Here is a 22,376-nt window from a genome sequence, read left to right as displayed (position 1 = left end):
AAATTTTGAAATGATTTAAATTTGTGAACTAATTAAAATTTTTTAAGTTTTTATAAAAAAAAAATGATTACGTTTATGAGAACATAAGATATCTTAAAAATCAAGTTTATTTTAAATTTTGTAAACTTGACGTTAATTTGAATATTTAAAAATATCTTAAAATAAGTGGAACAAAAGTACAATGATTTCGTCGTTTGCGTTCTATAACAATCTAACCTCAATATAAATGTGATTATTCATAAATTCCTATGTTTATATTGCTTTTACGAGCAAACTAGTAAAGAATACTAGATTTCTACTTAAAACAATGTGGCTTCATTCGAAGTTATTTTGCAATAAATATGTAACAAAGTGGAATAATATTGTTCTTTATAATTGTCAAAAAGTAAGGCATAGTAGTTTAAAATCCACTGTAGAAACAAGTGAAGATGTGGATGATCCACTCCCTAAAGAAACAAAAGTTGTTATATGTGGTGGTGGAGTTATGGGCGGTGCTGTTGCTTATCATCTTTCACTTATGGGATTAGGACCTCAAACTGTTATTGTAGAAAGTGGCAGGTAAATTCTTTCAAATATATCCAAATATTTTATATTTTATGAAGACTCATTTATTTGTTTATGTTTTTGCAATGTGTTTTATTTTAGATTAGGAGGTGGAACAACGTGGCATACTTCAGGATTAGTAGGAGCATTTAAACCAAGTTTAGCACAAGTTAAACTTGCTCAAGACAGCATAGGATTATACAAAGAATTGGAAGAGAAAGGCTTATCAACAGGATGGAAACAGTGTGGCAGCCTTTCTTTAGCACGCACAAGGGATCGTATGACTGTGTTTAGGAGAATGAAAGCACAGTCTATGTAAGTTCAATAACAAGATATAAATGAAATTAATTAAATAGCACTTATTAAAATTTTTTTAGACCACGTAATATTGAGTGTCATTTAATTTCACCAAAGCAAGTACAAGAAATATGTCCTTCATTAAGAGTAGATGATTTAGTTGGTGGACTGTGGATTCCAGGAGATGGTGTAGGAGATCCATATCAAATTTGTTTAACATTAATAGAGGAGGCAAAAAAGAAAGGTATTTTTAATTCCTTGTGGAATTAAAAGAGGACAATAATATTTCATTTTAATATTATAATTACAAAACATATTGAGTTCATAATATTTTTAGGAGTTAAAGTATTTGAAAAATGCAAAGTTACTAAAATCATTACACAAAATGGTAGAATTGAAGCTGTAGAAACAACACGTGGTGCTGTTGAATGTGAACATTTTGTTAATTGTGCTGGATTTTGGGCACGTAATGTAGGCAAATTGAGCGAACCACATGTAAAGGTTGAATTTTTTTGATTATTGTTATCAAATATAATGTAAGAAACATGGTTTCTAAATAATTTCAGTTACACTTATTTTATTTAGGTACCTCTTCATCCTGTAGAACATTATTATTTACATACAAAACCTATTGATGGTTTAGATCCTATGACTCCTGTTATAAGAGATTTGGATGGATATATTTATTTTCGGGAGAACAATGGAAGCTTGTTAGCTGGTGGTTTTGAACCAGTTGCAAAGCCAGCATTTGAAGATGGAACAATACCTGGTTGGGTATAGATTTTTAGTGTATCATTGATTTATGTAAATTTGAATTTAAAATAATTTAAATTTAGAAGGTACAGAAGAAAGATTTTTACCAGAAGATTGGGACCATTTTCATATTTTACTTGAACAAATGCTTTATAGAATTCCGAGTTTAGGAAATGCAATTTTGGAAAAATTATGTAATGGCCCTGAAGCATTTTCTCCAGATTGCAAATGGATAGTTGGTGAAGCACCAGAAATACGTAATTATTATGTAGCTGCTGGTATGAAAACGGTAAGTAATGTCAAATTAATAAACATTCATAGAATTTATAAATATTAATTTTCATAGGTGGGTCGAGCAACTGCTGAATTAATAGTTAATGGTTCGACATCTCTAGATATGTATGAATTAGATGTATCCCGTTTTTTGGGACTTCATAACAATCGTAAATTTTTACGTGATCGAGTAAAAGAAGTTCCTGGTATGCATTATGCATTACAATATCCACATCATGAATTCAAAACTGGTAGAAATTTAAGGATGTCTCCAATTTATCCAAAACTTCGAGAAGCTGGTGCTATATTTGGACAGGTAATGGGTTACGAGCGACCATCCTGGTTTCAGTTAGATGAAGATAGTGGTAGGTTTATTGGGTTTATAAAAAATTGTAATCTAGAAATACTTTTTAGAACAAAGTTCCTTGTAGAATGTTATGTATTGACATATCTGTATTGTAAAAAAACTGGATTTTATTATACAGATTGCTTTGCTACACAGATTTGGAAACGATTGACGGATTTCAAAGATATAAGATAGCATACACAAATACATTTAGTAAACCACCGTGGTTTGAACCAGTTTGGAAAGAGTATGCTGCATGTCGTGAAGCCATTGGACTTAGTGATTATTCTTCTTTTACTAAAGTTGACTTATGGGTATGATATATTATTATAGATAGTATCTGATGATCAGTATTATTCTACTAAATAATTTTTTAATTTATGTTATTGCAGTCAAACGGGATGGAAGTAGTAGACTTATTACAGTATTTATGTTCGAATGATGTGGATGTTCCAGTAGGAAGTATTATTCATACAGGTATGCAAAATCATCGTGGAGGCTACGAGAATGATTGCAGTTTAGCACGTATTGCTGTTAATCAGTAAGTTGTATAAATAAGTTGCTTAAATTATGAAATATAAAGTATAATCATATAATTATTTTTTTATTGCTTAAGTTACATGATGATTGCCCCCACTATACAACAAACTCGTTGTAAACATTGGATTAATCGTCATTTACCTACAGACGGTTCTGTAGCAGTATCTGATGTAACATCAGCATATACTGCAATTTGCATTATAGGCCCTGCCACTAGACAGTTATTGTCAGAATTAACAGATACTGATTTAAATCCCAAAAACTTCCCATTTTTTACTTTTAAGGTATTTATTAATTCTTGTATATAGTTTTAGCGTGTTTATCATACATTCATCTTCTTAAAAGGAATTAGATGTTGGTCTTGCTAATGGAATACGCACAATGAATTTAACTCATACTGGAGAACTTGGCTATGTTCTGTATATTCCAAATGAAGTAAGTATCCCGAACTTTATGGCACAACGAATGTTTCTTTTTTAAATTGCGATTTGTACATTGTATTTAATATTTATACACATTGTGTGTTTATAGTTTGCATTACATGTTTATACGAGATTAGTAGATGCTGGAGCTAAATACAAAATAAAACATGCTGGTTACTATGCAACCCGAGCTTTACGAGTTGAAAAATTTTATGCGTTTTGGGGTCAAGATTTAGATACTTTTACTACACCGTTAGAATGTGGACGAACTTGGAGAGTAAAACTTGATGTATGTGTCCTTATAATTTATAAAATTTACATATTATAATCAAGTTTATACAATATTTAAAGCTACATATTTAATAGAAAGCAGTAAATTTTATTGGAAGGGATGCTCTTTTGAAACAACGTGAAGAAGGTGTAAAACGAAAATATGTGCAGCTATTATTAAATGATCATGATCTTGAATTGGATACATGGTGTTGGGGTAGTGAACCTATTTTTAGAAATGGCAAATATTGTGGAATGACAACTACAACAGGTTACGGATTTACATTCAAAAAGCAGGTACAAATTTAACGTTTTTAATTAATTGATAAAATGTATATATCAATAAGTATTTAATAATAAACTGCAAAATAGAAGTATTTTCTAATCTAAAAGTAACTAGTAAATTATAATTTAGGTTTGCCTTGGATTTGTACAAAACTTCGACTCACAAGGACGCCCACAAGAAGTGACAAACGAATATATACTATCAGGAGATTATGAAGTAGACGTGGCAGGAATAAGGTACCATGCAAAATGTCATTTACACAGTCCAAATTTACCAACCAAATTCCCAGATAAGGAAAGGGATTCTTATCATGCAACACGTGATCAACAAGTCGTTTAACTTTGATAATATAAATTTTGAATCATGTACAAATGATGTATATAGACAAAGTTTAATAAATTATTTAGTAAGTGACAATAATAAAATCACTACTTAACATTTAAAACAAAGGATTACTAAACCACGTTTTAATTAATCAGCTTTATCTTTTTTCATAGCTACAATTCTTAAAAAATTACATCAATGTATACTGGTAATTATGTACTATATTACAGATTTCCAAATGCACCATACATTCTGCAAGTACTCCCTAAATGACTTACATAGCACAACATAATAATTTTGGTACTGACTCAATATACCACTTATTCAGAGTACACTTATATCATTTTAACCTACAAAAATTCACTATTACTTCTTGAACACCCTTGTTGTCTTGACTTCCTCTTCTTCATTATGATACGCATTATACTGACATTTGTGCTATAATATTACAATGTCATGGTAACACACTGTTTCAAGTACACTGTTCGAAAGACACGTTTTGTGAGGTTGAATGTTCGTTGCTTTCTGATCGATGCAACAATATTTTTATTAAAATATTAACATAATAGTGGTCTCGCTTATTCTAGCTCAATTGATACACTTAATATACGGTTATTCAATATCTATCCACCAAAAGTTAAGCCCAAAGTATAGTACATCTATTCGTACATTAACAACTTTTTACACGCGACTCTTATTACTTATGTTCTTTTTGTTTTACTGTACACAAATCGACAATGAAAAATAAAGCGTCCTATCACTCTGGGATCTCCGGTTCCGGAGTTGGCTGTACTTGTTTTTGAACCATACACGATCGAGCTATCGACTCGAATAATCTGAAACAATACCAATTAAAATATAAATAATGTATTAAGGAATGGTATAATCAAATGAATAAGTTATAATAACTTACTTTTCAATTTCTGGTGCACAGTGAACAAACTCGTGCGTCCAAAATTTATACGTTGGATTTTTGATAAGTTCAACGAAGGTAATGAGAAGACCCCACGGATGTGGTCTATTTACAATAAGTCTCTCCAGAAGGACTCTCGTAATTTGTTCCTGTATCGCTTCTGTATTAGCTTCAGCAAACAAGTACAGAAGTGTGCAACTGAAGTAATGCGTATGGCTATTAGGATACCGTAGCTGATTTGCAATTGCATTTACGAATAAATAACGACCTTCTGTATCAAGATCGACTGCCAAGTTTTGGAATATGTCCATGTGTGCAGAATGTGCGATAGTAGACATGTTAGGAGTATGTCCTTTACTACGAATAAAAGCTATGGCTTGTGTCCCAACATAAAGTACTAGAGCATTCATTAATTGAATATTGTAGCGAACACCAGCTTCTTGAGATACTTGTAAATTACTGCGCAATTCAGAAAGAAAGGTAACTGGTGCGCGCGCTTTTAGATACGAATCAAGTTCTTTTTTGAAACTTAATGGTTGTATCATGGACGCAAAATTGGTCAACACTCGAGGGGCATGAGCTATCTCTTGTAACATATCTACTTTTAGATTCGGTGTAAATGGATCAGGCAAACGCATATTTCTTGGGTATGCGCTTAAAATAAGATTTTTCATCTGTATGCAATTAGGTGGAATTACGTCACAAAATCCATAATGGTAATCACAAAGAAATTCAGGAAAGTCATGTAATAAGACCAATAATACTCTAAGAGTTCCTTTGTATAATAAAGTAACAGGCTTTGCAAGTTCAGCATTTCGAAGGTATGGTGCAAGATATTTGAATAAATCAATTAAAAGTTGCGCATACATGCCCCAACATTTTTGTTGCGGTGTAATCGCAAGCATGCGCCCAATAAAAACTCTGTGTGAAACTAATTCTAGCCAAGCATAACAAAATCCCGAAGCTTTGGCTGGTCTAAGTATATGTAGAGTATGGCAGAAAGCAGTTAATACTTGATAATTTACTGCCTCCAATACAGGTTCGGGGGCACAAAGCTCTAGGAAGAGCATAATGAAAATCCTGTGATAGGGCAACTGTTGAAAATCGGTTCCTCGTATTTCATGATCCTGCAGTAATACGCCGGCAACGATTCCCAAAACCTTATTCAGTAAGTTGATCTTTGTATGAGTATTTGTACTGTCACCAGAATGTTTTACCAAAAGTGCGACCAAACGCACGAAAGCATCTAACGAATGGAAACACTTCGCACGAACAACAGATGGTGCAGCATTTGTTTCAGCTAAAGCACGATAACACAGGTCAACACACATCTGAGTGCTGAGTTTAAAAAATCTTGTTATGAGATCATCAGTTTTAAGGATTCCATGAATGTTCATTTGGTGAACAAACATTCCGAAAGCTTTCGTAGGATCACGAGCGTGTGTTGGGCTATGATGCATTGAAACCCATTCACGTAATAAGTATTCGGTTTTTTCCATCAATCCAGGTGGGTCATCGAAGTCACGCGCCTGTAAAAAACAAACAACATAAATTGTAAATACAAACGTGTGTTCTCGACGCCTTAAGGTCGGCAGAATTTACTTACTCTCACCTGTAGAATTCCAGAATGAATGTGTGCTGTAGGACCAGCAGGGGCTCTGTCTGCTAATACCCCTGGGTCATGATTAGCGCGCAACGATTCTATCAAACTTGTTAGTCTAAATAGTAAAATCCTGAAAAAATATATTAATTTCATTTTAATTAATTCTAAATTAACTACTTTATTCACAGTAATAACTATTATATTATAGATAATAACCCTTCAGGTGGTGCTCTGTGATGAGCCATTCTCGCAAGAATTTCAATCGTGTGAAATAGGTCCGATTCAGTAACATGCGTTGTTTGTCTTTCATCAATTAAATAAAGTTGCACCAGCTGCATGGCAAATGCTGTTGCCATAGCGTTTCCAGAGTCTATAGCTTGAGCTAAAGCTAAATCATACTGTGGAAGACTAATTAAATGGGACCTAAAATATTATTAATTAGATATTTTCATTTGATCATTTAAGCAAATTTAATTATTTAACAATGTACTATAAAGAATAGAATACCTAATAAGATAATCGACAGCTTCAAAGTTGTATCGAAACTCTTCTCTACATTCTGTTAAACATCGTGTAACGTGTTTATTTGTCCACTGCATGCCATAAGCACGTGGATCTTGAAGACACTTCAGAATGCGTAAATGAAGTTCTCTATAGCGCAATATAATTTCTGAGTCTATTACACCACTGGAAATGGTAGGGCCATCTAGTAACCCTTCTACAGCCTGAAATTAAGGATATGTAGATTATTCGTTCAGTTTGCATAAGAAAACACTTAAATAATACATCTTCTAATAAATTGACCTTTTTAAGTAACGTCATAGCAGCGCCTGCATCTCTCGATCTTCGTGTTAGGATAATAGATTCTAAAAGACTATGTAGGGCAGCATGCTGTGGAGGAGGCGCAGCTGGGCCCATTGCAGCAAGTAACACTTCAACTTCAGCTGCTAGTTTTTCTAACATGGCTCCAACTTCATCGTTACTCACTGCTGCTGCATAAGCAGCGACTTGTTGTGCTGTCGCTACTGCAACTGCTGGATTGGCAGCAAATGCAGTTACAGCAGGGTCCTTAAAAATTAAAGTATTGTAAATATAGTAGGTAACATTATGTAAGAATTAAGACTCTGTAATATAAAGTACATACTGTAACAGGTTTTGGCATTAATAGTGCTTGTGTGTCGCGTTCAGAGAGTGGTAAAAATCCTGGAATATTTCTTGCAAATTCTTCATAAACAGCCATTTGTTGAGGTGTCACGCCGCCTACTTTCAACCTTATTTGTTCAGGCATTCTCTCAGCTTGATATTTAGCTAATGGATCACAATATCTCCTTCCTTCCTGTCGTGCTATTTTCCGTAATTCGATTTCATTTAACAGACGTTTATCCATTTCGGGAATAGCTTTTTCAATAGCTGTTTTTTGTACAAATGCACAAGCAAGTTCCATATTGTCGGCAGCTACTACATTAGCTGCTTGCTCTGCCAATTCTTTTTGTTGTGGAGTTGTACCCATCATTGCAGTTAGAAAAGCTTGTTTTAAATTTGTACCAATTGACGCCAAAACTTGATCGCGACAAGTAATCATAGCCATTCCAGCAGTTAAATTACGAACCATGTGTCTTGCCGCAGTTCTCATTCGAACTTCTTCTGGATCTAATGCAAAATCTTTCCTCACAATTTGTTCACTAGTCGTTAAAGCTATTTTGATTGATCGATCAACTACAGGATGAATCCATTCCTGAATTGCTCTTTCAACAGCTGGGCGAACAAACTGCTTCAAATGTGGATGTGTTTGGAACAATGGCAAGTTGTTATTAATAGTAATATGCTGAGAAATATTAGCAATGCCTGTTACAGATATATCCATATAATTGAAACGTGGCTCTGGTGGACCAGTAGGTAACGACGGAGTTGTATTTGCTGGTGCTGTCTGTGGAACAATAGTTGTTGTAGTAGGACCAACCAATTCTTCAATAGGGCCTTGAGTTTGTTGTTGATTGTTATTTGATTCAGATTTTTTATTAGGATGTGATAACTGATATTCTAAGTTTCGCAGTTTTTCTGGATCTTTTAAATAAACCGCTGGTTTCAATTCACCAACATCAATACTTAAATTTTTGCACAGCACTTCGATTTCAAATTTTAAATTCAATTTTAAATCTGGTTCCTGGTGTAATTCCGCCAATACATTCATAATTGCCATCGTCCAAGGATTAGGTGGTCGAAAAACACGACTCTTTGCACAACTTTCAAGTACTTTAGCAACAAAGGGAACCACATAAAGAAGTTCTTGTTGGCCTTTGTGATATGCTTCGACAAGTAAACTTTTTAGATCTATATCAATTTGTAAAATAGGCTTATTTCTGCCAAGAGTTAACATTCCTAACCAATGACCTAAATTTTTTAAGAGCGATCGGTCAGAGAAATTTGCTATTCCTTTATCGCTCCGTAATAAAACCTTTATGTTTCTAAATGTTTCTCTAGTAACCATTTTGTACACTTCTGGCAACTTTAAGCAGTCCAGAAAATTTGAATATAAGGCATGGAAATTTAGTTCTATGCTTGCACGTTTCATTACCAAGTATTGAGCCATCCAAGGCCAATACTCTTCCGTGACAATTTCCCGAATTTCATCACATTTTTGTTGTAAATTAAGTTGACTAAGATTGTTGAAGATAAATGCTGTCTTATCTTGTAAAGCTTCTGGTGGTGTTGTAATTTTTTCTTCTTTATCAGTTGCTACCAATAACGTATCAATGTTTGTTGCATTAGCAATGGACGGCTAAAATAAAAATAAAAATGTGTAAATAATAATAAAAATATATTTCATAATTTTTAAATTCATATTTTACTTACCCTTGCCGAAAGAGATGTAGTTGGAGTCGTGGATGATTTCGTTTGAGTAGTACTTGTCGTTATTGTTGTTGTTGTTATAGTTTTATATGGTGTAGTAACTGGTACCAGCATAGCTGCTAAAGTTTTTGGAAGGACTGGACCTTGAGGTCTCGTGGGAGGCTCCTGCCCCTGTAATCCATATTCTATATACTCAATTAAATGTGGTGGGAACTCACTGAAATGTTGAATTGCCCTGACGTGCTCACAGTATGTTTGGTAGTCTTTTAAACGACTCTTGAAACGATCCAGAGCTGTAATGCCAAAGTAATACATCTTGCTGCCTTCTGGTTTTCTAAGTGCATCCAATACAAATCTCAGAGCCAATCCAAGTGTCATATAACTATTAACCAATCCTCTTTCAATAATTCCTCCGAATAGTTGTGCCGTGATTTGCAACTCTTTATCAGGGTATTGAGGAAAAAAACGATATTCTTCGAATAAGTTTCGCAACATGCAGTTAAATACTTCTCTTTCTCTTTTACTACCAGAATCTTGAAATTTTTTTAACATATCAAGAACTTCATCGATGGATAAAGTCGGATGTGGCGGGTGATTGTATATACGCTGAAAGTAGCTATTTGCTTCATCTTCAATTTCTTTGGAAACATTTTGTGCCATATCAGGAAATAAGTTTGACGTTTCAGGTATTCTTGCTTTTTCAATGCCTGTTGGTGGTCCAAGTCGTCCTAATCCTCCGATCGTCGTGCTGCCAGGTAGAACAGACGGTCCTTGAGTACCAACTGGTCCTGAATGTAACTGCGAAGATAATGGCAACATCGGAAATGGACTTGGCGAAGGTCCCATGAGGCGAGAAGGGGAACCAGGTGCAGACACTAAAGGTCCAAGAGCACCTGGTAAATTGAACGCAGAACTACTTGGTGGACCAAGACTGGAACCCAAACCCATAGAGGCAAGACTTGAACTTAAATTTCCTAGTGGATCCACTTGTTTTGAAGAAAACAACTGAAAAATTTAATAAAATACATATTAATATTTAATTAGTTTACATAAAAAATTCTAATAATTATAATAATGTTACCACCTGCCCTCCTAAAGTAGCTGGATTAAAAGGTTCCAATCCGCGATGTCGTAAGACTCCTGGCGGCGGAGGTCTACTCATTGTACTTTTACTCAACATTAGACTGCAGTTTTGTACCATTGTCATTATTGCCTCAGAACATTCCTGAGATACACTCCTTAAAAGAAAAATGTTAATAGTGAAGAAGTACTATTTATATTAAAAATGTTTATAATGAAAACAGTAAGACATACCCAGCACACACTTGTAAGCAAGCAAGCATTGTTGTTAATGTTTCTTGTGGAAGTTGGCTTGCTTTTGGTACTGTTAGATCTTCTTTTATTCCAGGTCCCATTACTTGAGGGCAACGTCTTTGTAAAAATTTTACACAAGCAGTAACAAAAACTTCTCCTTGTTCTCTGATTTTATCTGTCAACCATTTTTCTAATTTTAAATATTCTCTTCTTGAAGCCAAGCAGGCCAAGTCAATAACGAATGGATACGATTGAGCAGTCAATAAATGAGTTAATGCTTTGAGGTCTTGAGCAACATCAAGAATACGAGACAGTCTTGTTTGATCATGATCTCCACGTATATACCATTCTGCCATAGCATGCATAATAATGGATTTTATTTTAATTGTATTTACATGCCATGCATGATGCAGAATAACAGCTGAGTTTGGGTGATTTCCAAGAAAAATAGGCATTAATGTACTAAGTAATTCTTGTCTGAGTATAGTAACAGGAGCATTAATTTGCAATAATGCTAATACAAGAACATCAGGGCAGTGTTGAATGGGCCATTTAAATATTTCTTGGACTAGTCCATACAATCCCCTTTCTGCCATATGCAGAAGTAATTCAACTACATTTAAAGATCTCCAAGTTTGTGCCTCCTTACTGTCACTTTCTGGTGCTGCTTTTAATACATCAACAGTTACAGAGTGATAAGGATAATCAGCAAAACAAAATATATCAGGACACTTTAGAATTTGTTGTACTAGAGAAAACTGTCCTTCTACATTATCCCAGTGACGATAAAACAGTTCCACAGGAAACATATCTGGAGGGAATCCTTGATGTTGTAATCCTAATCTTAATCCTGTGATCAACAAATTCAGTCCTTGTCTATCTTTGATAACAAATTCTGCATGATCCAACTTAACTATTACATCATTCCAAGCTAATGTTGATTGCTAAAATTGAGTAAAATTATAGCAGAATTTAATACTTGATATTAATTTAGCATATAAAATTATTGGATATCAATTACTAATACTTACAATTTCTTTTAAAGCTTGAACAAAAACTTCAACATTCCATGTAGTAGGAGGAGCACTATCACTTGGCTTTTCCTTGTTTGCATCTTGTGCAGCTCCTGAATTACCCCAAAATGATTGTAATCCTCCAGCATCATCAAGACTATTACAGCTACGTGCCATATGAGCTAAAACTCTTGCAGCACATGCTGGAGATATTTCTCGAGCTCCTAGGCCAGCTAAGGCTGATCGACATTCTTCAACACTGCTAGTGAATCCATATCCTAATTCCATAATCAATTCTACTAGAGAATTCCCATCCTAAGAAACATATATTACATATATTTTAAAATATTATATTTAGGATATAGCAAAATAATTGTACAATATCTAACATTACTTATAATCCCTTTACCATTTGATTAACAGCCATGTTTAGTTCAATTTTCGCTTGCGGAGTTTCCCCGTTGTCTGGGTACAAGAGTGGTGCTAGCACCACTGGTACCAGCTCACGGGGAAAATCGCGCCTTAAATTCTTGAGAAATTTTTCTTTTGATTCTGATGAAAGGCCAAATTGATTGGCTGAGTGAAAAGCTTGAGATAATATAAGATGAAGAACTTCAGGTAAGGAATCGTGCAATCCTTCCTCGTGATGCCTATTGCTTGTCTCAGAATTAATGTAATTTTTTATCAACTCAGGCAGCTGCTTTTGAACGTGCTCTAAAGCTAATGTACGAATTTCAGTATTCTCAGAGTGCAGCAATGCAATTGCAAATGCAACTTCTTGTACCAGAGTTAAGCCAAGTACCTTTTTTAAACGTAAAAAAAACTTTGGTGATGGATTCAAAGTCTGAAAAAGTAAAGTTAAAATCAATGAAAGTTGTTTATTTCAAAAACTATGTAATATAGAGAAGTGTTTAATATTTAGCTGTCTACATATATGTGTATATACATATACACACATACTAAACATATATACTAATTTCATAACCTTAACCTAAATAAAAAGTAAAATAACCTTTTGTTGATGAAATGGATGGTCTACAGCAAAACACAGATTAGAAATAAAAGAAGGTTTGCTAAGCAGATTAGTACACTCTTGTTTTAGAAGTTGCACTTGAAAGTAATCTTTTGCACTTGATTCTGGTGGTTCTCCTGTTGAAAAGTCGATGCACGAGAGTAAAGAGCGCAGCAAATGTCTGTCTGCCTCCAAACCCTTCGACTGTACCAGCTACAATAGAATAATGAATTTTGGAATGAAATAATAACATACATGAAATATTTGTATAAAAATAAATATATTAAATACGACCTATACCACATCATTATATTAGCAGTAATGAAAACAAAAAAAACTGTTTGAATGGAAAACATTTAAAGTAACTTTAAACTAAATAGATATTAAAGAATTTTTTACTCGTTAAATAATTGAAACATTATTATTATTACAGTTCTAGAAACGTGCATTGAAAAAGGTACAAAGTTACATCGTTCGAAATAATACGTTGGAACACATACAAATCACGGAAAGAGGCTAAGTTCAAGATGTATTTCATGCCGCGTGAATACTAAATTGCCAATAATTATAAAATAAATATATTAATTTATATATACATCCACGTTTAATTTCTTTCATTGAAAAGTTTATTTTGGTATGTGAAATTAAACGTAATTCGTAATAATATTCACGAAGCATATTGCGCTGTTTCGAGGACGGCGTGTGATGAACAGAAGGTGGAAGGGGTGGGCATAAGAGATGCAGTAGTACAACAGGTTTTTTTTCTACTTACAATTGATATTTCTTGGCAGCTTTCCCGAAAATTTTTCTTATTTAAATTCGCAACCAAATAACTGATTTGTGACAAAGTAAAAGACAACGAGTCCAGGTTCATAGTTCCATGAATACGACCTCGAAAGCTTCAAACGTGTTTGAAGCTTTCTTCGGTATCCACGAATTGCCTCCCCGGATTCTCTCCTCGTTAAAAGCATGAAAACTACATTGGCACAGTCCTGCGACCAACATCGGGATTAATATTTTGAAATACAATTTCAAACCAACGTCATGGCGAGCACAACAAGATAATACTGAAAACGTAACACTACTCCAAGATCACACCATACAACCAGTCACACTCTACTGGTCTCTTTTTCCATCTACTTCGGTAGACTTCTACCTCTACAAGACAGCCGGTTGAATGTTTCTTTAAATCACCACTAGAGTGCGTTAACAATCAAACTAGAATCCATTAAATTTTCCTACTTTATATTGTTAATTTTTATATAACTGCAATAAATCTTTGTTCACATTCCACTATAAAGAATATATGAATTCAATTTCTTTAGTGTGAAGCTATATATAATTTAAAAAAAAATTTTAATTGTTTAGATTTTGATTAATCGTAAAGGCAGGTTAACCAACTTTAATGCGGTTATCATTTAACTACGAAAAATAAAAAAATTTACTAAAACATTCTTCAAAATAATGTGAAAGTGTAAACTATTATGTAAATATATTTGATAATTATGCTTAGATATAATAAGAGGCAGTAATCTTCAATTCTCTATATTCAGTAATACAAATGTCATAATATTGTGACGTCCCTAGACGCTCTGGGCTTTCCAAGCGGATATTTGTGGATTTCTTAAATTACCCAAACATCGAAGTGGTTCGAACGGTGACCACCAGATGTTCTCATCAAATCTTCTTAAATCTTCAATTCTCTCGCAAGTCCCAAATCTTCAATGATTGCTCTAATTCTTATTTGTGTATATATGTATACAAGTCTGTATATCAATGTAAATAATCACATCTTCGACGTTATGTTCGTACAATTTTTGAAGTTTTTTGCTCGAATTTTGGAATTTATGTTATGCGTTTCTAACGATATCCGGACTTACTTCATTTAATTTTGTAATGGAATATTATTTCAAGAATGAGTGTTTTGCAAAAGGAATTGGATGTAGTGTGTAAAGGAGAAATAAATAAACTGTTAAATGCTGTAAAACAATACTGGAATATTGTAACCTTTTGTAAAATACACTTTATACAGTTATTTTACGATAAATAATTGCATTTCTTCATTTTTCCTGATGTTCAAGTTCTTTCCTTATTTCCTGTGATGGTCAGAAAGTTTCATCTGTAATTCACACAAAAAGAAAATTAATTTTTCAATTTTTAATAAAAGTTATCATCCAACAAATTTATTTAATATTTTTCATAATTATAAAGTACCATTTAAATTGTTATCTAACAAGAAACACTAATTGTTATATAATTAAAGTACTTGAAAATAAAGCAGAAATTTTATTTTACTGTCTGCATCATTAGTGTTGTTAAAACCATTAAAAATATATCATAAGTATCAATTAAATATTCTATAATAGGGATGACAAAGAAATGAATAGCGGTAGATAAGGATAACACTAAAGAAATGAGTGAGATAAGAAACAGAATAATGGAAGCCAAGGACAGCATTAGATACACGAGTTAGACAAGGAAAGAAATAGGGTTAGACAAGGACAGAAATTTTTCAAAGTGAAACTAACGCCATCTCTTGTTTGGTGACGTTAACTACCACTTTTTAATAGGAACACAGAATGTAAACAGAGGTATTAGACAAGAAAAGCACTAGTGTGCGAGAAGGATGGACAGAAAACGTTTCCTATTGGTCCGCGGGCCGCAATGGCCGCCACCCAGCGCTAAATAAAGTTGACGAGGGAGAAATTATTAATAACTCATTATTTACGATAAATTTATGAACTTTTAGGATTGAAGAATGAAGTGTGGACCTTTAGCAACTTTCACATATAGATTTTATTATAATAAATCCTTTCAGTAATTAGTTATTAACAATTTTTGTGCGGAGTGTCGGCAGGGATTGCTACAAGACGCGTTCTTCTTTATCTACCCAAGCGGGAAGTAGGAGCAGGAAGTTTTCTTTAGAGGTGTCTATTTTACCACACGAGTAATATATAATAAATAAAATATAATTTAACCAATATTATATTTCCAACTTTTGAAAACTATTTAACACTATATATAAAATATAAAATCTTCTATTTTTTGACGCTTGTTTTACAATTTGTTTTTTACACTCTGACCTCTGACCGTTTCCACTCCAGTGCCCTTGACTGACTTTGACTAACTGACCCTCGGTCGCTGGTAGCTACTCCTGTTGAAACAAAACTAAAGAAAACGGTGGCGCTGGAGTTCCCACCCGCACATATTTATCACTTCGGGCGTTCGTCGGTATCCTGGAAACGAACACGCTTTTCGCTTTGGCGGGTCGCGATGGATACCGTCACATGACAATTTTCTATCCTTGTCTAATCCTATTCCTTTCCTTGTCTAACTCGTTTATCTATTGCTATCCTTGTCTTCTCCGATTCTTTTCCTTGCATCACTCATTTGACTAGTGCTATCCTTGTCTACATGTATTCCTTTCCTTGCTTACATATTTCTGTATTACTTATTTCAAATTTCGGGAGTTTTCGATTTTCTCGATTATTACGCGTTTCTACGTATTCTTTATAAATGAATATTTAAGTTCATATTTCATATGCCAAGACATATTTTTTATAAATGAATATTTAAGTTCAGTACACAAGAACTGCACAGTAGGCACAGATCATAGAGAGTATGGCGACGTGTGAATAACTACACATAGCGTCACCAGGGAACGACACAGCTCCTGGAGAAAAGGGAGGGGTGACGTACTTCTATCATGCGTCTAGTTAGTTTAACACAGAGGCGAGTAATGTTTTTGTATCTCATCTAGTTTTATTTACAATACAACCATTAAAAATAAAGAAATTGTTGAGTTACAATTGTGTGGTGTCTGCCACAGGAATAACAATATATTTTCATTTATAATCATTATTTTAAAATGGATACATCTACTGCAAAGAAAGAAGCATTTGAAAAAAAGAAGGTGAAAAAGAAAATGAGGTTAGACTAGTTTTTTGTGAACATATTTAAAAATATAATTGCTAATCTGAGTATAATATAAAAAAAATTAATGCAATACATTTATTGTATGTAATATGTTTTTGTTTAAGCAAGGCACAAATGCAATTAGCAATAATTAAAAAGAAACAATGTGATGCTAAAGCTCTCAAGATTGTTGAACAACTTTTAGAACCTAAAATAGATTCTCAGTGGCTTTTATGCAATGTGAGTATAATTTTTAACATTCAAATAATTTAGTAATTTACTTTGTGCATTTATACTGTTATTAATTTTTATAGTTAAGGTACATTAACAGAAGTCATATGGAAGATGTAATTGAAGAAAGGGCTATAGTAAAATTATGTGGCTATGTTTTGTGCAATAATGCATTAACAACTATAATTGATCAACGATATCACATATCAACAAAAAAAAATAAAGTTTATGATGTAACTAGACGTAAAAATTTTTGTAGTTCACGTTGTTATGGAGCTTGTAATTATCTTTTGGAACAAATACTCACAAGTCCTCTTTGGTTAAGAGATAAAGAAGAAATACCAGAATTCAAAGTACTACCAGTAAAAGATGAATTAGAAAAAAGTATACCTGGAGATGAAATTCATGTACAAGATATGAATATGGTATTGACTCCTGAAAACAAGGAAACACATGTAGAAAGTAATACAATTTGCAAGAATTTAAAAACTATGTCTGCTGGTCAATGTTCAGAAGTTAATGTAAATAATGAACATAATATAGTAGAAACAAATAATGAAAACATAGAAATAAACAATATTATTGAAAAATCAGATGTTTTTAGAGAGCAATCTTTGAAAAACTTTAACATAGCATCTGAAGATATGAAAAACTTAACTACTAATTTAGAAGATAAAGATAACAGTGTACAAGAATCCATAAATGATAATATTGTTCTTTAAATGAAAATATAGAAAATAAAAAAGAAAAAAGTAAATTATTTAAAACACTGGAAACAGAGGTCAATATAACCATTACAAAACAAAATACTAATATTAACAATAATGATTGTATACAAGAAGTAGAAAAAAGTAAAAGTACAGAACATCAGCAAAAAAATTCTATCAAAGTAAAACAATCAAATGAATTTTACAATCTTGTAATGCATATTGAACATAGTATAAAAGAATGGATTACTGAAGATACCCTTTGTTTATTATCAGGAGAAGAAGATGTTAAACACCGGTTATTAGAAAATGTAGCACAACATGACAGATATTTACATTTGTGTAAAAAATTAAATAAATTACAATTAGAAGATGATAAAGATGATCGTACAGATTTAACTACAGATACTTTGAAACCATTACCTCATTTGTCTGTTCTTCAAGAGGAAGGAAAAAAAATGGAATTAAAAGTAAGCAAAATCTGCATATATAAGTACTCATGTCCTCATATAGATAATATATATCTCTATATAAGTAATTATTATTTTCAGGTGCGAGCATTTTACAAAGGCACTGTGTCTATAGAAAATCCTGTGAATACCACAGAAGATATTGAAAAAGATAATGATTTTACTCCAGTATTACCGTTAACGGATGCACATGCACCTAAAACACTTCGTCGTCGAATTTTTTTAGATAAACTTAGTAGAATGTAATATAATTTTTTATATCTGTTTAATATTATAACTTTATATTTTTGTTAATGTTAACCTTTATTATTAATCCTGTGTTTTTATAGATTGCCCGATTTATTAAGAGCTCTGTCTAGTTATAAATTACCACAATACATATACAGTGAAAAAAGTGCTTTAATTAAAGCATTGGTTAATACGTTTTCACTGTCCGCTGCAAATATTATTTTTAAAACGGCAGAATGGACTCTAGTAGGTCTTATTATTATAAAAATGTAAGTACTGTGATGGAAAAAATATATAATTACAATAAGAATCATTAATTTTTTAATACATTTTGTTTAGGTTGAGTATGATAGATCCACAATTAAAAGTTTTACTGTCGACCAAACAGGCATCAATGTATATTTCAATGATTTTGATGTCATATAAGCTGGATTCAAATTATTTAGATAGATTAGTGACAGAATTGACTAATAATATAGATGTACCAAACGCGAACAATGTTAAAAATTATAATGCGGTTTAAATTATGTACACTATATTTATTCTTTTAAATATTGTATATTATGTTGAAAATATATGATTTTATATTTATTGATTAATATAAGTAGAACAAAAATAGAAAACATTTTCATATACAATTTAGAATATTTATATGAAATTACGAAATTTTTATTACATTTTAAACTCATTATTCTGTAAGAAAAAATAAATCGCGTATACAATAGAAAATATAGCTATTCATAAGTAAAACTATATAGTAAACCATATTTCTAAATATCTTAATACAAAAAATTTAATTACATATTATTTAGAGTGAACACGAAACTGGTGTAGGCACACCAGTAAGTGGAGAAGGTGGACATTCAAGCCCTAGTGTATCCATTTGTGCTGTTGTTGTTAGTTGATCTTCTGTTGAACGATTTCCAATTTTGTCACGTAAAGCTTCATAGAGATTATGAACTGCTTCATTGTGCTTAAATGATAAGTGTAATTATAAAGTAGATATAATCATTTCATATTTTATTTTTGTAAATTAAAATATATTACCTGACTAGTTGGTTGGAGTGCTTTCATTAGCGTATGAAGACGAGTAGGCGGTAACTTTGGGTGAATATACCAAAGTAGCTTTAATAAATGTCGGGTAACATTATCTCTGCCTAATCCTGCTAGGAAAAATTCATCAAATATAACTGTACAGAATGATTCATTAGAAAATTCATCAGCCATATTTAATATTAATAAAGAAACCTGCAAAAGCATATGAAATTTAATTTTACATTATATAATTAAAAATTATGCAACTTCTATGGTAGATGAACTCACTAAAGTGTGCAAGAAAGGGTCTTCAAATGCACGTTGTGCTTGACAATTTGGTAAAGTAGCCAATACTCTCATTAAACCTCTAGCATCACCTCTTCCCCTTCCAACTCCACCACCACCTCCTATATGTAAGGCATAATACATAGATAGAACAGCAGCAACTCCTGAAAGTTGTGCATATGCTTGACAAGCATCAGGAGGAGGACCAGAATGTTCTATTATGGCAATTGCACTTTCCCTCTCATCAGGTGGAAGTTTGCAATTCAGTTGTCTTATTTGATCATCTACCTGAAAAATAAATGATTTATTATGCAAACTTTGCCATATATGTTTAGTTATACATTGCTATAAATGTACATAAATTTACCATTAAAGACATAAGTGCTGGTAAAAATTTTGTAACAACTTGGCTGTCTAGTTTTGGTTCTTTGAAGTCTTGTGAGTCGATCATTTGCCAAGCAGATAAACCTAATGCAAGCATTCTCAGTAACAATACAAGAACTGCATTTTCTCTAGGTAGTGCTTCACCATTTATCAAATGAAGTGCAATTTTAATTGCACTACTAGCAAGGAAGTTTACAGCATATGGGTCACATAATATCATACTTAAATCACCAAGTACTTGTTCTTGACCTCTCTGCACAAAACTATAGATCATTTCACCTTTCTATCAATAAGTAAAGAGGTAGTATTATTAAATGTAAATTTAGTTCTTTATGTACCTTAATACTATCCAAAAAACCTTGTAACTCACGGGACCTTTTAATATCAACATTTTTTTCTCTAATACATGCATCAAGGCACCAAGTAAATTTGTGACATGGATCAACAGAAATAATATCTTGTACCTAAATATTAAAAATTTAGACAATATTATATTAATTTAATATAATACTACATAATATAAATATAATATAACCTATATGTTACCTCTAAATCATGTAAAGCCATTAACAATTCAGCTCTTAATGTACAATAATGTATATTCTTTGTACGTAAAAATAAGGTTCTTAAGAATTGTAATACCATATCATATAATTTTACACTATGTCCAATCATATGAGCTAATTTCTGTACCACTTCACCTTGCCTTCTTACCTAAATATAAATTATACAATTTCAAAAAATTAAAAATTTTTGTTTTAAACACTCATTTCTAATATACCTTGGGAGAAGGCATGAAGAAGAGACTATTTAAGTTTCGATGATCAAATAATATCTGTTCTTTTTCAATGATATATCGGCTAAATAATGGAGATACTTCATCTCCAAATAGACTTTGATTATCTTTCCAAATTTGTCGCTTAACTTCAGTGTCTGCATCATTATATAATTCTTTTTCTCGAACAAGTACTCGTAAATATTTATCCTCTATATGTGGTGTATTTCTTAAAATACACATAACAACTGGCCTTAGAGCTGCAACTCTTACAGCTGGAAAACTTTTAGACAATAACTCTTTTAATCTTCTGTCTCCTGTTGAACCTTTGTCTGCCCTTTCTGTTCCAATTTCATTAATTCTTTTTATTAATTTTTCCCTTAACTCTTCAAGAACTGAGGCATGGAAATCTAATCTTCTTACTCCATGAAGATCAAGTAAAGGTAACATAGGTCTTAAGGATGGCAATAAAATGCCATTTTCTAATTGAAATTCTTCAATTGCTTTCAATGGATCTGTGCAGCTTGTTAAAGCATCCCTCAAGAAACCTTGTCCTGCTATTCCAAGATCATCCAATCCATTTCCAATTTCACAACTATTTTTTACAGTATTCATTGTTATTTTGTTTTATGCAATATTTTTATCCATGAATGAAATATAAATTTGTAATGTAACACTGCAAATCCTTCAAAATTATGGTTTTCCGCAACATAGAAAAATTATTTTCAAATACTTTTCTTTTTTAATTAAAATTATATATTATGTACAATTTCTTGCTTTGTTTGACACTTCGCATTACTATATACAGTACATGTGACTTTATAAAATCTGAAATTCATATTAAAATGAATATAACAATACTAAATGTATATACGGATATACAATCTTTATTTTAAGTTTCCGAATTTTCCGATATCGTTTATTTATCACTAAGTGACTGATTTATGTAATTTTTTCATCACAATGATTTCATAGTTAACTCTTAGACCTATACACAGCTATCTGCACTAGTTCTATCTCTTTTTACGAAGTACATACCGTATAGGCATATCCGTGGATATATGTATGTATGTTTATATATAGATAATACAAATGGTCAGCTCTGATGAATATATGTGATGTATAAAGATTACAATTATAAAGGAATTGTGTTTAAACTGCTATTATTTTAAATATGATGCGAATGAAAGTGTAAAGAAGACACTGATATTATATATAAATTCGGAAAACAATTTAATTCGGGAAGAAATAAATCGTGATTGACGTATATTCATTCATAAAAAAGTGGTATTATAGGTTACATTTTCATTTACCATGGCACAATCAACAGCTAGTGGAACGTCTTCTCGACGGTACGTGAGGGGACACATTGTTGATGTATCATCTTCATCACGCTATGCGGATAGTGAATGGGAAACCAAAGAAGTAATTGTTATTACTTGTTATTTTCATAATAGAACTGTTACAATTCCTTTCTGTTACTTTGTATAAACAATAAGTTATATTTTATACATATTAATTGTGAAAATATTTCTTATTTACCTTTCTTATATAAGTAATAATATGATTACATATATTTGTTTTAAT

The 22,376-nt window shown here is 32.2% G+C and overlaps 5 protein-coding genes across 5 annotated transcripts in view; 3 read left to right on the top strand and 2 right to left on the bottom strand.

Annotated features, from left to right (window-relative positions):
• Nucleotides 1-307: 307 nt before the first annotated feature.
• Nucleotides 308-4,069, top strand: LOC108573690 (pyruvate dehydrogenase phosphatase regulatory subunit, mitochondrial). The gene is made up of 14 exons (XM_017936168.1): nucleotides 308-558; nucleotides 646-858; nucleotides 921-1,084; nucleotides 1,178-1,341; nucleotides 1,426-1,609; nucleotides 1,677-1,891; nucleotides 1,940-2,231; nucleotides 2,369-2,526; nucleotides 2,605-2,753; nucleotides 2,829-3,036; nucleotides 3,098-3,187; nucleotides 3,284-3,463; nucleotides 3,541-3,741; nucleotides 3,860-4,069. The coding sequence occupies exons 1-14, from the start codon at nucleotides 308-310 to the stop codon at nucleotides 4,067-4,069; spliced, it is 2,679 nt and encodes an 892-aa protein (XP_017791657.1).
• Nucleotides 4,070-4,440: 371 nt separating this feature from the next.
• On the bottom strand, nucleotides 4,441-13,633 carry LOC108573701 (CCR4-NOT transcription complex subunit 1). The gene is made up of 14 exons (XM_017936179.1): nucleotides 13,532-13,633; nucleotides 12,760-12,972; nucleotides 12,157-12,591; nucleotides 11,766-12,062; nucleotides 10,735-11,678; nucleotides 10,505-10,658; nucleotides 9,424-10,425; nucleotides 7,715-9,349; nucleotides 7,375-7,638; nucleotides 7,078-7,295; nucleotides 6,787-6,993; nucleotides 6,574-6,700; nucleotides 4,968-6,496; nucleotides 4,441-4,890 (listed from the first exon to the last, which is right to left on the bottom strand). The coding sequence occupies exons 1-14, from the start codon at nucleotides 13,631-13,633 to the stop codon at nucleotides 4,812-4,814; spliced, it is 7,206 nt and encodes a 2,401-aa protein (XP_017791668.1). The 3' UTR covers nucleotides 4,441-4,811.
• A 2,864-nt stretch (nucleotides 13,634-16,497) lies between these two features.
• Nucleotides 16,498-19,019, top strand: LOC108573675 (putative RNA polymerase II subunit B1 CTD phosphatase RPAP2). Its single transcript, XM_017936150.1, has 8 exons — nucleotides 16,498-16,689; nucleotides 16,800-16,914; nucleotides 16,989-17,591; nucleotides 17,633-18,082; nucleotides 18,164-18,324; nucleotides 18,412-18,579; nucleotides 18,650-18,827; nucleotides 19,011-19,019. Exons 1-8 carry the CDS (start codon nucleotides 16,628-16,630, stop codon nucleotides 19,017-19,019), a joined length of 1,746 nt encoding a protein of 581 aa, XP_017791639.1. The 5' UTR covers nucleotides 16,498-16,627.
• Nucleotides 19,020-19,118: 99 nt separating this feature from the next.
• Nucleotides 19,119-21,404, bottom strand: LOC108573674 (negative elongation factor B). The gene is made up of 7 exons (XM_017936149.1): nucleotides 20,796-21,404; nucleotides 20,561-20,728; nucleotides 20,353-20,478; nucleotides 19,998-20,267; nucleotides 19,634-19,918; nucleotides 19,358-19,558; nucleotides 19,119-19,283 (listed from the first exon to the last, which is right to left on the bottom strand). The coding sequence occupies exons 1-7, from the start codon at nucleotides 21,402-21,404 to the stop codon at nucleotides 19,119-19,121; spliced, it is 1,824 nt and encodes a 607-aa protein (XP_017791638.1).
• A 654-nt stretch (nucleotides 21,405-22,058) lies between these two features.
• LOC108573695 (coiled-coil domain-containing protein 102A) overlaps nucleotides 22,059-22,376 on the top strand; it is a 2,934-nt gene continuing 2,616 nt past the window's right edge. The window contains exon 1 of the mRNA XM_017936173.1: nucleotides 22,059-22,214. Within this exon, the coding sequence (XP_017791662.1) occupies nucleotides 22,104-22,214 (111 nt within the window). The 5' untranslated portion in view covers nucleotides 22,059-22,103. The remainder of the gene's footprint in view (nucleotides 22,215-22,376) is intronic.

Source organism: Habropoda laboriosa, unplaced genomic scaffold (assembly GCF_001263275.1).
Source record: "Habropoda laboriosa isolate 0110345459 unplaced genomic scaffold, ASM126327v1 scaffold151, whole genome shotgun sequence".
Classification (NCBI taxonomy): domain Eukaryota; kingdom Metazoa; phylum Arthropoda; class Insecta; order Hymenoptera; family Apidae; genus Habropoda; species Habropoda laboriosa.
This window is presented reverse-complemented; position numbering and strand designations above follow the sequence as displayed.